The sequence below is a fragment of the Bactrocera dorsalis genome, chromosome 3, assembly GCF_023373825.1.
Source record: "Bactrocera dorsalis isolate Fly_Bdor chromosome 3, ASM2337382v1, whole genome shotgun sequence".
Taxonomy (NCBI): Eukaryota; Metazoa; Arthropoda; class Insecta; order Diptera; family Tephritidae; genus Bactrocera; species Bactrocera dorsalis.
In genome coordinates this window covers 52,579,738-52,597,569 of record NC_064305.1, presented here as the reverse complement: position 1 = coordinate 52,597,569, position 17,832 = coordinate 52,579,738, and the positions used below count along the sequence as shown (strand labels likewise).

General features: G+C 38.0%; 2 protein-coding genes across 2 annotated transcripts; one reads left to right on the top strand and one right to left on the bottom strand.

Annotated features, from left to right (window-relative positions):
• Positions 1–7,867: 7,867 nt before the first annotated feature.
• LOC105225384 (inactive selenide, water dikinase-like protein) lies at positions 7,868–9,577 on the bottom strand. The gene has a single exon (XM_011203813.4). It carries the CDS (start codon positions 9,319–9,321, stop codon positions 8,119–8,121), a length of 1,203 nt encoding a protein of 400 aa, XP_011202115.1. The 5' UTR covers positions 9,322–9,577; the 3' UTR covers positions 7,868–8,118.
• Positions 9,578–10,521: 944 nt separating this feature from the next.
• LOC105225383 (toll-like receptor 3) lies at positions 10,522–17,082 on the top strand. Its single transcript, XM_011203811.4, has 13 exons — positions 10,522–10,930; positions 10,993–11,153; positions 11,231–11,400; positions 11,458–11,610; positions 11,754–11,956; positions 12,020–12,121; positions 13,772–13,916; positions 13,980–14,234; positions 14,300–14,911; positions 15,064–15,158; positions 15,486–15,675; positions 15,748–16,445; positions 16,512–17,082. The coding sequence occupies exons 1-13, from the start codon at positions 10,830–10,832 to the stop codon at positions 16,897–16,899; spliced, it is 3,273 nt and encodes a 1,090-aa protein (XP_011202113.2). The 5' UTR covers positions 10,522–10,829; the 3' UTR covers positions 16,900–17,082.
• Positions 17,083–17,832: the final 750 nt, after the last annotated feature.

Genomic DNA, 17,832 nt, shown 5'->3' with positions numbered 1-17,832 from the left:
TCCAGGTCTAAAGCCACACTGATAAGGTCCAATCAGTTTGTTGACGGTGGGCTTTAATCTTTCACACAATACGCTCGATAGAACCTTATACGCGATGTTGAGGAGGCTTATCCCACGGTAGTTGGCGCAGATTGTGGGGTCTCCGTTTTTGTGGATTGGGCAGAGCACGCTCAAATTCTAATCGTTGAGCATGCTTTCGTCTGACCATATTTTACAAAGAAGCTGATGCAAGCTCCTTATCATTTCTTCGCCGCCGTGTTTGAATAGCTCGGCCGGCAATCCATCGGCCCCCGCCGCTTTGTTGTTCTTCAGGCGGGTATTGGTATTCAAACTTCTTCATGGTCGGGCAATGGAACGTCTGCTCCATCGTCATCGATTGGGAATCGGGTTCGCCTTCTCCTGGCGTTGTACGTTCACTGTCATTCAGCAGGCTGGAGAAGTGTTCCCTCCATAATTTAAGTATGCTCTGGGCATCGGTAACTAGATCACCTTTGGGGGTTCTACAGGAGTATGCTCCGGTCTTTAAACCTTGTGTAAACAGCCGCATTTTTTCGTAGAATTTTCGAGCATTAGCCTTGTCGGCCGGCTTATCAAGCTCTTCGTACTCACGCATTTCGGCCTCTTTCTTCTTCTGTTTGCAAATGCGTCTCGCTTCCCTCTTCAACTCTCGGTATCTATCCCATCCCGCACGTGTTGTGGTCGATCGTAACGTTGAGAGCTAGGCCGCCTGTTTTCTCTCCGCTACGACACGGCACTCCTCGTCTTCCAGCTGTTCTTTTGCATTTACCGAAAACCAATGGTTTCGGTTGCAGCCGTACGTAAGGATTTTGAAATGCCGTACCACAGTTCCCTTATAGCGAGTTGTTGACGAGTGCTCTCAGAGAGCAGAAGTGCAAGCCGAGTAGAAAATCGTTCGGCTGTCTGTTGTGATTGCCGCTTCTCGACGTCGAACCTTCCTTGTATTTGTTGACGTACGTTTTTTGCTGCACAGAGGCGGGTGCGAATCTTGGCTGCAACAAGATAGTGGTTCGAGTCGATGTTAGGACCTCGAAGCGTAGGCACGTCTAGAACACTGGAGACGTGTCATCCGTCTATCACAGCCAAGTGGCTTGATGAATTTTCTTATGCTGGAAGCAAGTACTACAGATATGCTTATTGCGGGCCCCGGCGAAGTCGATCAGTCTCAACCCATTTGGGTATGTTTCATCGTGGAGGCTAAATTTACCGACCGTAGTGCCAAAGATACCTTCTTTGCCCACCCTGGCGTTAAAGTCGCTAACCACGATTTCTATATCGTAAGTGCGCTCCAAGCACTCCTAGAAGGCATCCTTGGTCACATCGTTCTTCTCTTACGTCGGGGCGTGGACGCAAATCAGCGATATGTTGAAGAACCTCACTTTGATGCCGTTGTGGCACGGAGTGAATGATAGTACTCGGCGACGGAGTCTCTCTCCCACCACGAATCCCACACAAAACTTGCGCTCCTTTATATCGCCACTGCAGTAAATGCCACAAGGACCTACTCATCTCTGTCCCTATCCCGTCCATCGCATTTCTTGGACGGCGGTGATGTCAGCCTTTATTTTCACGAGGACATCAACCAGCTGGGCAGGGGCACCTTCCCTATTAAGGGACCGGAGATTCCAGGTGCATGCCCTCAATTCGTAGTCTTTATTTCGTTTGCCATGGTCGTCATCAAAAGGGGGGTTTCTCTTCCGAGGCTGTTGATAATTTCTCATTGGTAGTGTTTTTTACGTGGCGGGTCCCAACCCAGCGCTCAACCCTATGTATGGGATGTTTCGCCTTCTCACTTTAGCCGCCTTCAAACGTTCTTTGGCTACCTAGAGGATACTTGGTCAAAGACCGGAAGTCGTGAGCTGCTTGAGTCATGTGTAAAAAAATCGTTTCTGGCCACTCCCAAGTGAATGGCGATCAGAGAACTTTCCTCACTTGCGTGATCTTCAACACATGACTCCGTCCTCATACTATAAGTACGAGTATGAATCTATAATTACACAGTTCTACAAAAACCAAAAATCATATGCCCTGGATATATTAGGGATTTTTTTTTTGAGTGTGCCCCAGCTCTGAAAGTATTCGACGCAGTACCCGCCGGGAGAAGCAGATGAAGAGGAAGACCTCCACTCCGTTGCAAGGACGAAGTAGAGAAGGACCTGGCTTCGCTTGGAATATTCAATTGGTGCAACGTAGCGAAAAGAAGAAACGACTGGCGCGCTGTTGTTAACTCGGCTATAATCGCGTAAGCGGTGTCTACGCCAGTCTTATGTCTACGATAATTGCACATCATAAATTTAATCAATTATCGGCTTTTAAGTTATAGTACGACTTATTTTTCCAGTCTACATCACGTAATTGAATGGAAGGTTTTAAGCTTTAATTAAAAATTAAATTTTGGTAGAAAATGTCCGAAGTATTGGTCTCAGTATGGAGAGGTTTTAAGGTGCTGATGGTTTGATTATTCAAATACGGCAATTAATGAAATACAAATTTTATTTGATGCTTTTTGGCGAAAGTGCTATGCAACCACAAAGTACCAAATTACAAAACATTTTTGAAAAAAAGGGTAGCAGACAAACGATCAAAATATATGAGTATCTAGTCAGACTATCTCCGCAATCTTCTTCTTCACTGGCGTAGACACCGCTTACGCGATTATAGCCGAGTCAACAACAGCGCGCCAATCGTTTCTTCTCTTCGCTACGTGGCGCCAATTGGATATTCCAAGCGAGGCCAGGTCCTTCTCCACTTGGTCCTTCCACCGGAGTGGAGGTCTTCCTCTTCCTCTGCTTCCCGCGGCGGGTACTGCGTCGAATACTTTCAGAGCTGGAGTGTTTTCATCCATCCGGACAACATGACCTAGCCAGCGTAGCCGCTGTCTTTTTATTCGCTGGACTATGTCAATGTCGTCGTATATCTCGTACAGCTCATCGTTCCATCGGATGCGGTATTCGCCGTGGCCAACGCGCAAAGGACCATAAATCTTCCGCAGAACTTTTCTCTCGAAAACTCGCAACGTCGACTCATCAGTTGTTGTCATCGTCCAAGCCTCTGCACCATATAGCAGGACGGGAATTATGAGTGACTTATAGAGTTTGGTTTTTGTCTGTCGAGAGAGCACTTTGCTTCTCAATTGCCTACTCAGTCCGAAGTAGCACCTGTTGGCAAGAGTTATCCTGCGTTGGATTTCTAGGCTGACATTGTTGGTGGTGTTTACGCTGGTTCCAAGATAGGCGAAATTATCTACAACTTCAAAGTTATGACTGTCAACAGTGACGTGAGTGCCAAGTCGCGAGTGCGACGACTGTTTGTTTGATGACAGGAGATATTTCGTCTTGCCCTCGTTCACTGCCAGACCCATTTGCGTTGCTTCCTTGTTCAGTCTGGAGAAAGCAGAACTAACGGCGCGGGTGTTGAGACCGATGATATCAATATCATCGGCATACGCCAGCAGCTGTACACTCTTATAGAAGATTGTACCTGCTCGATTAAGTTCTGCAGCTCGAACTATTTTCTCCAGCAGCAGATTGAAAAAGTCGCACGATAGGGAGTCGACTTGTCTGAAACCTCGTTTGGTATCGAACGGCTCGGAGAGGTTCTTCCCGATCCTGACGGAGCTTTTGGTGCCGCTCAACGTCAGTTTACACAGCCGTATCAGTTTTGCGGGGATACCAAATTCAGACATCGCGGCATAAAGGCAGCTCCTTTTCGTGCTGTCGAAAGCAGCTTTGAAATCGACGAATAGGTGGTGAGTGTCGATTCTCCTTTCACGGGTCTTTTCCAAGATTTGGCGCATGGTGAATATCTGGTCGGTTGTTGATTTACCAGGTCTGAAGCCACACTGATAAGGTCCAATCAGCTTGTTGACAGTGGGCTTTAATCTTTCACACAATACGCTCGACAGAACCTTATATGCGATGTTGAGGAGGCTAATCCCACGGTAGTTGGCGCAGATTGTGGGGTCTCCTTTTTTTATGGATTGGGCATAGCACACTTAAATTCCAATCGTTGGGCATGCTCTCATCCGACCATATTTTGCAAAGAAGCTGATGCATGCTCCTTATCAGTTCTTCGCCGCCGTGTTTGAATAGCTCGGCCGGCAATCCGTCGGCCCCTGCCGCTTTGTTGTTCTTCAGGCGGGCAACTGCTATTCGAACTTCGTCATGGCCGGGCAATGGAACTTCTGCTCCATCGTCATCGATTGGGGAATCGGGTTCGCCTTCTCCTGGTGCTATGTGTTCACTGCCATTCAGCAGGCTGGAGAAGTGTTCCCTCCATAATCTAAGTATGCTCTGGGCATCGGTGGCTAGATCACCTTTGGGGGTTCTACAGGAGTATGCTCCGGTCTTGAAACCTTCTGTAAGTCGCCGCATTTTTTCGTAGAATTTTCGAGCATTACCCCTGTCGGCCAGCTTATCAAGCTGTTCGTACTCACGCATTTCGGCTTCTTTCTTCTTCTGTCTGCAAATGCGTCTCGCTTCCCTCTTCAACTCTCGGTATCTATCCCATCCCGCACGTGTTGTGGTCGATCGTAACGTTGCGAGGTAGGCAGCCTGTTTTCTCTCCGCTGCGACACGGCACTCCTCGCCGTACCAGCTGTTCTTTTGCACTTTACGAAAACCAATGGTTTCGGTTGCAGCTGTACGTAAGGAGTTTGAAATGCCGTCCCACAGTTCCCTTATACCGAGTTGTTGACGAGTGCTCTCAGAGAGCAGGAGTGCAAGCCGAGTAGAAAATCGTTCGGCTGTCTGTTGTGATTGCAGCTTCTCGACGTCGAACCTTCCTTGTATTTGTTGGCGTGCGTTTTTTGCTGCACAGAGGCGGGTGCGAATCTTGGCTGCAACAAGATAGTGGTCCGAGTCGATGTTAGGACCTCGGAGCGCACGCACATCTAAAACACTGGAGACGTGTCTTCCGTCTATCACAACATGATCGATCTGGTTGGTGGTTTTTCGATCCGGAGACAGCCAGGTAGCTTGATGTATCTTCTTATGCTGGAATCTAGTACTACAGATAACCATATTTCGGGCCCCGGCGAAGTCGATCAGCCTCAACCCATTTGGGGATGTTTCGTCGTGGAGGCTGAATTTACCGACCGTAGTGCCAAAGATACCTTCTTTGCCCACCCTGGCGTTGAAGTCGTCAAGCACGATTTTGACATCGTGGCGGGGGCATCTCTCATAAGTGCGCTCCAAGCACTCATAAAAAGCATCTTTGGTCACATCGTCCTTCTCTTCCGTCGGGGCGTGGGCGCAAATAAGCGATATGTTGAAGAACCTCGCTTTGATGCGGATTGTGGCTAGACGTTCATTCTCCGGAGTGAATGATAGTACTCGGCGACGGAGTCTCTCTCCCACCACGAATCCAACACCAAACTTGCGCTCCTTTATATGGCCACTGTAGTAAATGTCACAAGGACCTACTCGTCTCTGTCCTTGTCCCGTCCATCGCATTTCTTGGACGGCGGTGATGTCAGCCTTTATCTTTACGAGGACATCTACCAGCTGGGCAGTGGCACCTTCCCAATTAAGGGACCGGACATTCCAGGTGCATGCCCTCAAATCATAGTCCTTATTTCGTTTGCCATGGTCGTCATCAAAAGGGGGGTCTCTCATCCGAGGCTGTGCTTGCTTTTTCATTGGGGGTGTTTTTTTACGTGGCGGGTCCCAAACCCAGCGCACAACCCTAAGTAGGGGATATTTCGCCTTCTCACTTTAGCTCGCCTTCAAACGGATGTTCTCAGGCTACCCAGAGGATACTTGGTCAAAGACCGGAAGTCGTGAGCTGCTTGAGTCATATGTAAAAGAATCGTTTCTGGCCACTCCCAAGTGAATGGCGATCAGAGAACTTTCCTCACTTGCGTGAACTTCTACACATGACTCCATCCTCCTCCGCAATCATCTGGACAAAATTTCGAAAATTGTAGCAGTTTTACCAGGTTGTAAAAGCAATGGAAGAAAAGTATCAAGGTTATTGGGATCGTCACTTGGTGGCAGATTACTGCTAGTCTTTAAAAAGAGATTGTCAACTGGAAATCATTTTTTGAAATGTAAAATATGTTATCGACATTTTTCGCTGTTTACTTCAATGTTTTCTTAATTTCAAAGTAAAACTAGCACCATACATAAATATGCTATCATGCATCATGTTTTGTGATGTTTGTAATGTAAATGTAAATAAGGATTTAAAAACGAAATTGAAAAATATTACAAAATCATTGATAGAGTCATGAATTGGGAGCCTTATTATATCCAAGATAGATCGTATATCTAAGACAATAAAACCTTTTTAGACCCCTGTTATGATTAAAATCATAGCTTTATGTAATGAATTTAATTTTCTGCATGTTTTGAATCGAACAGACATTTTGAAAAAGTTAATATTGTGCTTACATTTCTCCAAAATGCTTGGATGAAAGAAAATAAAATTTATGACGAAAGTTAGGATAAACCATCACAAATATTAAATGAACAATTTTTTATTTCATCTTCAGCAAAGCAATAACTAAAATAAAAAATTATGTACATACATATATATTTTTTGTTTGGTTAGTTCCGCATGGATTGCCATTTTGTTCAGCCAATTTCGATCAAATTACCCAAAAAAATAATATCTTTAATTAAGAATGACAAGTATAGAATCATTAAAATCGACTTATAAGACTGACTACTCTTTATCCGATTATAAAAATTTTCGTCACAAGACAAAGTTTGAAAATTTTTATGTTAAGCACACGGGAGCAAACGGAAACTATTGACCCGATTTTAAAGATTTTTGCGACAAGGGCACATTATTATTGGAAATAGATTATCTTTGAATTTAAATAACAAGTATATATAGTAAAGCCATAGGCCCTGTGATCTAGTTATTCGGTATCCGGGGGATTGAAAAGTTATTCTTCGATTTCGACACTTGGTCGAAATTGCATATCCATAAGGTACTATTTTTGATACCTATGTATTCAATTCAATGCCCCCACAAGCAGTGTATGTCCAAGGTGCACCATCGAAATACTAAAATAAAAAAAATCCGTATAAGGTCTTACAGGTACCTTTTACCTCATGATACGTGGTTTTTGCTATTGTAATGAATTACTTTTTTCGAAAATAGACTTCTACACAAAGGGATTAAACATTGACTTAAAGATTTTTTTAATCAAGTTATAGCTTATTTCTTTATCTATCTCGATTACATAGGACAAGGGTGATTATTTCTTCGTCAAAAGATTTGTATTTATAATTATAATTTATAACAAAGAAATTCAATAAGAAAAAACAAGCTATCGAACTGTGTTTAAAAACCTAAAGTTTTAGGCGTGAATGGCTGGACCGATTTCACTAATTCTTTTGTCGTTGTAAATATTTATTATTATTAGGAGAAAGTTCTTATGTAAAAAAAATTACGAAAGTTGCCGGAAAACGCCAGTCCTTTTATTTTTCCCATACAAACGTTTTATTTTGTATATACATACATACATACATATGTAAATAAAAATGATGCTATATTTACATATATCACCGACGCAAAAATTCGGCTTTATTCTCAGAATTAGTTGTTTTTGTTGGATTATGAACTTGCGAGCACCTACTTTGCAACTCAACGGTGGATTTCCCTGAGCCTAAATTCAACAGTATTTTCCCCAAAAAAGCAATGCCTTATTGACACACGAAATGCTTTATGATCCATTTTTTTTTTGTAAACTAACAAAACTTGCTTCGCAAAATATTATATCTCATTAACTAATAGTTATAATCCAACTAATAGAAATCATATAGATGGTAGTAGTAGTATTATCTATGTATCAGTCACAGTGAAGCGCGGACGGGTCCTCAAGGTTCAAATAATAAGGTAATTTTAATTGTATGATCAATCTTTATACATTTTCTTTATTCTTGAAAAAATGTAGTATCAATTACATAGTAAGCCTTAGGGTATCATTAGATATATAGTGCAAACTTATATATACGGAATTAAATATATTTTTAAATATAATGCTGTGTAAAAACCAAATCGATAATCAAAGATTTCAAAGTATGCAAAATATTTAATGTCTATAAAACGAATTTTGATATAATAAATTCTTAATATAAATGTATGAAATTAATCTTTAGCTGGCACTTCAATAACTCGGGGCTTATCAATAATACGAGCGGTTTTATTGCCCTTTTCAACTATACCAATTATCCAAGCCTGATATCCCTCTTGCTTCTCTATATCTTTGCAATAAGCAGCAGCTTGTTCTCTTGGTAAACAGATAAGAAGACCCCCAGATGTTTCAGCTGAATGTCCTTGTAACAATTGAAACATGTTTCCACAGGCTTTTGCAACTGCAGCCATCTTAGCAATTACAGGCAGATTATGTATAACGAATGATACATCTTTTTTCTGATGCGAAGCAAGAGTTTGCGCGTGTCCTAATAATCCAAATCCAGTAATGTCAGTAGATCCATGGGCGTTGTATTTGTGCATTAGGCGAGCGGCTGTTCGGTTCAAACGGGCCATTGAACTCATTGCTCGATGGTATGCTTTGCGGACATCCTCTTCGGAAACCACAAGTTTAATGCGATTCCACCGCTCTGGTTGATCTAACCACTGGTGAGCGTTCACAGCTACTTGAGTTCCGAGCGGTTTAGTTAGTACCAACACATCACCTACAACAGCATTATCCGGGACTATATACTCATTAGGTTGACATATGGTTGAAGCCACTCCACCAATGGTACACCAAGGATTCACTACACTTTGCCCACCAGTAACAGTGGTTCCCGCTTCCAAGGCTGAATCTTTAAAACCGCGCATTATTAGTGGAACGACAACATCACGCTCTTTTTCGGTCATTTTGGTGCTTACAGCAAGCAGCATCAACATGTTATCGCAATCTGTTACACCCATTGCATACAAGTCACTTAAAACATTGGCACAAGCTATTTTTCCCATCATATAAGGATCATCAACAATGGGATAAAAGAAATCTGTTGTTTGAACTAAACAGAGACCGCCGTGACGTAAGGGGATAACTGAGCAATCCAAACCGATCCCAATGCGTGGAATAGCCATATTCATAAATTGAGCATCTTGATCCGAGGCATTAGAATAATCCTGCTGCAATGCCGAAACAAGTTTACCAAGAACTTCTTGTGGCACTTTACAACCACGTCCCTTTAAATCAGCGAACCTAGTCAATCTAAAAGAGGGTTCCAAATCATGAGCTGTTGGATCAAATGGTCGTCGGAGTTCGGCACCACTACCACTTCCTTGCAATTCAAGATGCGCAGAATTCAATGCTTCTACTTGGTAACTCATTGTAAATTCTTTTTATTTCAATTTATAAAAACTATCTTTGTGCAAAGTTGTTTAAAATCAAACACCACAACTGCGAACCAATATGCGTTTTGATAGAAAGGTTAAGTATTAATGGCTACCTTTTAGCGCTCGCTTCGACAAATAACTCACATTCTCCCTCGGCACACACACTATTGTCGGTGGCAATGCATGTATACAAAATTTTAACCCGAAGCTGCGTTAGTATGAGTATTCGTTGCATTTATTGGCTGATTTAGCAATGGCGGTATGAATCGGGCGAAGTCAGTATTTCTCCCGTCGGTCATAGTAGGCGATTGAGTGTTTTCTGGCAGTGTTCATGGCATTTCAACAAACGTATTGCTGTCAATTTTTGCTACAAAGCAGGGTTACCAAGGTTTGCAGTTTTAAAATCTGCAAGAATTAAGTAGGTACCTTGTAATAGTTGGTTTTAAGGATTTTTATTCACCTTTGTTACAAAGAAACTATTTAAAAAAATAGTATGTTTTTTAATATTTAACAAACGAGACAAAGTGCTGGATTGTGTAAATATTTCTAAATCAAAAGACTCCTCTGCCCAGCTTCAGTCAGATAGGGTTAATAAAAAATATCGCTACATGATAAAAAAATTAAATATTGCATTTATTTGAAATATCTTCCAAACCTTTTAAAATCGTTTACTATATAAATATGTAAGCTCTTTTAAAAACACACAATACAAATCATAGCATTCATTGACTTAGTATATAAACATGTTAATTCTACCTTTTTATATAAAATTAGATTCTGATGCAATTATTTTAATGATATTATTATTCATAACATGTATTCGAAAACAGCTAAAATAATGGTGTTCATACTATTTTTTGTTTTAGGTTTTGTTTTAAAATTTTTCGATATAATTAATATCGAGCAAATAGTTTGGTTCGCGATTAAATTAAATTGAAATGCGATAAAAACAATTCAATTCCAAGATGAATTATTCGATCAGAAATTCATCTTCCTATTAGGTGTACATTGGACCAAAATCTAATTGTAATACGAAAAAATTAAAATTAATATCCCACAGTCTTAGCTTTAATGAAACATTAAAATTGTTCGGCTATAACTACTTATTTCGCCAGCAATACTTTTTGTCGATCTCCCGCTAAAAGTAAATGCTAATGAAGGCAGTAAGTTAGTTAGAAAATGTCATGACGTAGGGTCCAATGCAATGTATAGATCTGATCTGTCTACCATCCACATGAGTAAAATATGTTTGTTTAATTTTTGGTCATTTAATTTAGTGAAGTGAATAAGAACCCGCAAGAAGCCTTATAAATAGCTAAACAGTTTATAATACATTGAATAAATTAAATATATTTTCTCAGCAGAATGATGTGTTTCAGTAAAAATTGATGAAATTGACATGGGTTTCTGTTACTCATAAACGAAAGACTTAAGCGACGAACTATATCAGTCTTCATGTCAATGTCAAATTTTCTCTTCAACAAACCTGTTTAAATAGAAATATGATTAAGCTGCTACTTAGGTGCACTTTCATTTTGTGTTTATGTGCAACAGTGAAGTCAGAATATGCATTCAATGAGCCAAAATATAAGTGTCCAGCAAAGTAAGTGCGGATTTCTTTAATACATGTATGTAGATATTGGTATTAATATAATGCTTGTTAAGGCCGAAACTTATATATCCATGTACCTGTTGGAAGAACTCCGATGTTGGCGTCTATGTGCGATGTGAAAACACGAACTTAGCAACGCTTTCAATTGCTCTTGAAAATCTCGGAGCACTGGGAACGCCTGTAGAGCAGTTAGAAATTTTAAAGGGTCATTTTGGTAAAACTAATTCTAAATTAATCTTGGATGGGATTTATGTATGTATGATTGCTTATACATCTATTTATCTTTTACAGTTCGTTTATATGGGCCAGTGTTCTCGACCGTTAAAACTAGATTGCTTACAATATCTGATACGCCTATAGTTACCATTGAGGATTACCCATTCTTCGGTGTAAATAAAACTATAGAGGAGCTGCGCATACTTCACACCAATTTAACATCGTTTACTCCACTATCGTTTGGGGTAATTTTTTAATTAATTCTTATTGCATTTTCAAGCCAAGTAATTGTTTATTTATAGATATTAGGAAATGCGAAAGAACTAGTAATTGACGGCCATTCGATGCAAAGTATCAGTAAGAATGCTTTCGATGGTCAAAACATTGGAAATAAGCTAGAAATATTAAGAATTATCAACGGACCTTTAAACGAGGTTCCAATTGAAACTTTTCAGGTATGTACCATATATTTGGCATATAATTAAAATCTTAAAATATTTTAAAGCAAAAGCTTAAAATAAGCCTGAACTTGTGCATTAGGTATAAAGGCAATGAAAATATTTATTGTGTTTATTAATTATGATTTACAAAAACTCAGCCTCTTCGAAAACTTAGGGTTCTTGATTTACATGGCAACCAATTAGAGAATCTTAAAAAGAATCAATTTAAAAATCTAAGATCTGTGGAGGTCTTAGACATTAGTTTCAATAATCTTAAAAAACTTGAAGCACAACACATATCGGACTTAACCAAGTTGGGTTGGTGCAATGCATCAAACAATGCCTTAACGGAAATTTCGAGGTAGTTACCATTCACTTGCAATATTATTTTTTATTAAATAAATAATTTTTATTAAATACTTAGAGGTACCTTTGCTCGCAACTCCGTTTTGAAATTATTGAATTTGTCGCACAACAACATCAGTCGCTTGGATGCGAACAGTTTCCGAGGAATGCGGTTTTTAAGGTAAATGTAAAATCATTTTCACACTTTCGCAACACAGAGTGTAGGAAATTTAATTCACATAACGGGTTTTTGTGCTCATACTTCTTGTTAAATTTTGTATTAAAAAGAACATTTGGCAATCTATTATACATATCATTGTACACATGTATGTACATATGTATATATGTATAAATGGGAAAATTTGGTTTAAGCAAGCCCATTTTCCTTTGTCCGGTTGTCTTGGAATTAAATGTAGTAACCTTAGTAGTTTAGTATTTGATGTCCTTGAAATCGATTACCTACCAATCCAAAAAAGGTTAGATTATCGAAATAACAACAATTGACAGGTTATTGGATTGAAATCGGTTATTAACTTCGTCTAAAACGGATATTCAGTTCATTTTTTATTCTCTTGTAACATACTGATACTTTAATAGTTTAGTTACTTCCCATATATCACAATTTTGAATCCATCTGATTCTTTCACCTTATATTATATAAATTGGAAGCCTTTACGTTGTTGAAATAAAATTTCCCTCTAATTTACCTTTAATGTATGCGATCTAGCTTCTAAAGTTTGTAGAAATCGGAACTACTGGATATGTAGACCCCAGCGTTTTAAGCTGACTTTTTACCGAAAAATATGTAAATTTTATTGAAATCCCGATAGAATCCTTTCTGATAAAAATCTGCGCTTGTGGACTAAATTGGTGAAATCGGTTCAATACTAAATAATCTAGCCCCCATAAACCTAATATAGAGGTTTCCGAACCGCTTGACTTAAAATAGTTCTTTCGGTAAATATATGAGTTATTTTAATGAAATTCAGAGGAAAACTCGGGTAAATATTTCTTCTAACAACATCTTTATCCCTGATCGGAATATATTAAGCTTGCCCCACAGTTTGTGATACCCTGAAAGAGATGTCGCACACCCCATAAAATACAAATGTAAATATATTTAAATTGTCAGCTTGATGAGCTGAGTCGATTTAGCCATGTTCGATTGTGTCTCCAATTGTACATATATACCCAAATAAGGTTTTGATATAATGATTTAAAATACGACTTTTTCAACTAAAGAACCAGATCATGTATGGGAACGGCCAATATCGGAACATTTTAGCATACACCATTATTCAGATTGACTAATCAAAGTCAGGTTCTTGCATGAAACACTTTTGTATTTGAAAAGATAATTTCTTGAAATTTGTCCTAGATTATTGTTCAAGATAACGTTATAACCTCCGAACAAATTATTGGGATCGGACATATGGCTGCCATTAAACTCAATTATACCTTTTCGTTATTAAGTAACCTTAAGACGTTGTGGCTAGAAAGAACTAGCAAAACATGTTTTTAGTAGATGCAAGCCGTTTACCGATTATGGTTTTAGATTTAGTTATAGCTTCGGTACAGCTGAATTTAACGTTTTTTACTGTTTAATATAAAGCTTTGCAGTATCTGAAAGTATTTCAGCGACGAATCGCGAAATATTCAGTTACAATCCTTCCTTACTTGTTTCTTATATAATTTTTTCCAGTTCTCGTGCATATTTAGTGCGCACGAACTTTCGCACTTATTTACTAAGCTTCATGACGGATGCGAATTTGATTTAGAAAACTTTTAATTCATTTTTTTTTTTAATATTTTTATTGTGTTTATTTAATAGACGTCTGTTTTTGAGCGATAATAAAATAAATGATGTTGGACGAGGCACTTTCGGCTCCATCGGGAAAATCGGCACTATTGATTTGGCCAGAAATTTTTTGAAAAAAGTTGAATTTCAAATGTTTTCCCAACTGAATTACGTTGAGGTGAATATAATCAATTTATGCTATTTAAGCTATTATATTTATTAATTAAATTTTGTATTTCAGGTGATTGATTTGGCTGAAAATAATATAACGATCGTGGAAAAGCACTCTTTCAAAGATATATACCAATCAACAATAAATATTTCACATAACGCCTTGGAAAAAATAGAATCACTAGCTTTTGAGAATTGTGTAAACATTACAATTTTGGACTTGTCTTTTAATAGGCTGACAAATTTCTCACGAAATGCGTTTGATCTCACTACTTTTGCAACAGAGTTCCAAGTGAGCTATAACTTTCTCACAAATTTAGCACAGGTGATCATACAATAAGTTTAACACATTTTATGAGAGGCCAATTGAAATATTTATTTTTGATGCAGGTGCCTTTCCAAAATATGACCGGAATCAAAGTTATAAATGCATCACATAATTATATAGCAGAAGTGCCGAAAAACTGTTTTCCAAAGCTATATGAGCTGCACACTATAGACATTTCATACAACAACATTTCATTGATTGCTAACGGTGTCTTTCAGACACTTTTCTCACTACGCTTCCTAAATCTTAGCCACAATAGCCTCACGGAGATTAAGTCTTCAGTTTTTGGAACGCTTCCCACATTGCTGGACATGAATCTCAGTCACAATAAATTAATTTCGATTGTTCGTGGGGCACTGGCCAAGCTTACAAGTTTGCGTTTTTTGGACCTCAGCCATAATAAGCTCGAAAAGCTGTTTCAAATTCCAATTTCTCTGAATGAGCTCAATTTGGAAAGCAACCTCCTAACTGGCATACCAGCAGGCACTTGGCCGGTTATGAATTCGTTGCTATTTTTGAACTTAAATGACAATCAAATCGGAGATTCATTATCAGCCCAAAGTTTCACGGGTCTGCTTGTATTACAAAGATTACTCCTAAATAGAAATGGCATAACCGTGCCACCACTTGAGTGTTTGGCAGGCATGTCAACACTTCAGTATTTACACTTAGAGGTAAGTTCAACTTGCTACAAGAAAGTTGGCATCAAAATATAAATTGCCAAACAAATAATGTCATACGGTTTAAATATTTATTTATTCATTGCGTTTAAATTAGTTACAATGGAAATAATAATTAATATATTTATAACTCACTTATTTATTAGCAAAACAACATAACAACGTTGGATAAGAGTGCTTTCGGAAAATTGCCAGTCCTGTTTGAACTTAATTTGCAAGCGAACGAGGTTCAAGAAATCAGGTTAGTATTACTCTACTAATGTTTTTGAACAAGGCGTCAATCTTCCTTCAGTTCGGGGACGTTAAATTTAGTGGCAATATCCAACTATCTAGGTTTCAATGTTAACTTATTATCATTTCACATAATATTAAAATTTATTTGATTTTCGATATGCTCATTTCGATCGATGGCGTTTTGAAATATTTAGAGGAGTCAATACTCGTGAAACTCCACTGCAGTCTAAGCATCTAAGCATTTAAATCTCTATTAGCTAGGATGTAGACTTGCTCCTTTGTTAATTTCTACATCGTAACTTTACTAAGCATAAATATATATTTAAACTTTAAGCAAGCGTTCCTTCGAAGGCCTGTTGCAATTACTTACGCTGAATCTGTCCTCCAATGCCATTAAAAGTATCCCAACGGACGCATTTATTGGCTTACCTTCTCTGAGGAAGTTGGATTTATCGTTCAACCAAATATCAAAGCTGGATAATAAAACAAATGGGGTACTTGACGATTTGCTTAGTTTGGAAGAGGTATGAATACAAATGTTAATATTTACAAAATGATTACATAATATATGCATAATCATAACTGATTAATTTTAGTTGAATTTGAGTCATAACAAAATAAGTTTTGTCACCAAAAAGACTTTTCCATCCAATCAATATATACCTTATAACTTGAAGCGTTTGGACCTAAGCTTCAATCAAATGCCTGTGTTGACATACGATATCACTTTCGGCACTAAAAAATTGCTGAGCTTAAATATATCTAATAATAATATAAATGAAATCCGAAGAGGTGTTCTAGCAAATTTTACCGAACTCCAATCACTGGATTTATCCAATAATGAACTAAGTAATTTGGCATCCGAAGCACATGTATTCGACCTACCAAAGAATCTTATCAACATCAATTTGAGAAACAATCAGATATATAAAATACCAATTCCAAATTTTAAAAAGGATTTGCAATTCGAAAACATTGACCTGCGAAACAATAAATTGACGGATTTTCCGCAACTATTAGTGCTTATGCTTCGTAACGGTACCAATGTGTATTTTGCCGGAAATCCTTTGGATTGCAGTTGCGCTGCTCGCCCACTTAAGCATTTCATGATGGAAAAATCAAAATTAGATTATGACTTAGAAAATATTGAGTGTGGTACCCCGTCGTTTCATAAAGACCAAAGGCTGGCGGAAGTGCCGGATGAGAATTTGCAATGTTTATTAGAGGATAGAGATCGATACAATGGTGTAGCTTTTAAAGAGCTTTCAGATGTACAGTTCCGAGATATTAAAATGTAAGTAATATGCGGCCTATTTGTTATACATACTTTCAACTAATGTTTTTTTCCCTTATTATCTAGCGCTGATTATGGGAATCTTACGGTACGCTTCTTCGTCACGGCTGCGAGAGATATAGCCGACTTTGTAATTTATATTCGAAACAACGAAAACGATGTTTTATATCAGGGAGAGGCAGCGTATAATGAGCGAACGCATGAGATACCCATCGAAACTATTCGGGACAAGATTAAAGGACAAAAAGCGGAGATATGCATAATATCGAAAAATAGTAATGGCATAACGGGTCGTTGGTTTAGTGCACAGTGTACAAATCTGCCCGATTTAAAACAAAAACGTAAAGGCATATTCACGTTTACTGCATTTAGTTCCGCCAATTATAAAACTCCGAATACTATGATGTCGACAATCATATCATTATTAATATTTTTAACAAATACTCTGTGCTAACAGCCCAAATTAGTGCATCACTGCCAAACTAGTTTTATTCATACCAACATATGTATGTATATTTTTTATAGCAAATAATCATTCATTTTGTGATATTGTTGTTTAAAAGAGTTTTTTAATAAAGTTGATTTTGTTAAGGCTTTGCATGATATCTATCATACAATAATATTTTTGGAAACCAGACGAACGCTTTGAATCTATTCTAATTCTTCATTAAATTATGATATTGCAGATAGAGAATTATTGTACAAATTTTGATACATTTTAATATTGGATACAATTTATGACTGTTGAGAATCTAAACTTAGATTTCTTTGGCGGATTTTTTTCAGACAGAAGCATATGAACTTTTAATAAAATCCAGTTTTCGCAGCCCCAATTTTATCAGACCAGGTTCTTATACCGTGATATTAGGTTGCCACGAAGTTTGTAACACCAAAAAGGAAACGTGGCGATTTGAGCAATGTTCGACTATTTATAGTCCCTCAGTTTTTAAGTTATCGATCAGAAATGCGTTCTTTTCTCACCAAGACGCTGCTCCTTTACCGGAACCGCCGATATATGACAACTACAGCATATATGTAGTATAGCTACCATATGAACTGAACGATCGGATTCAAGTGCTTCTTTAGATAAACATATTATACCATACCGTAGATCTTGAGCGAATAGTTTTTCATACCAAGCAATTTAATTGGTGGTGATCTAATTGATTTTGTTTAATATATCTAAGATAATCTACCTTATTTTGGATCAAGTAAATAAATTTGGATTGTGTATACAGCAAAACGTTGAAATATTTCTATACTGATCCTTTTTATATTCTATAAATATTATATTTATTGTAGCTTTTGTTTTTATTGTTTTAAACTATTGTACTATTTTGTTAATATTTCTTATTTTAGGATTTGATGTTATTTCTTATGGGCTTAT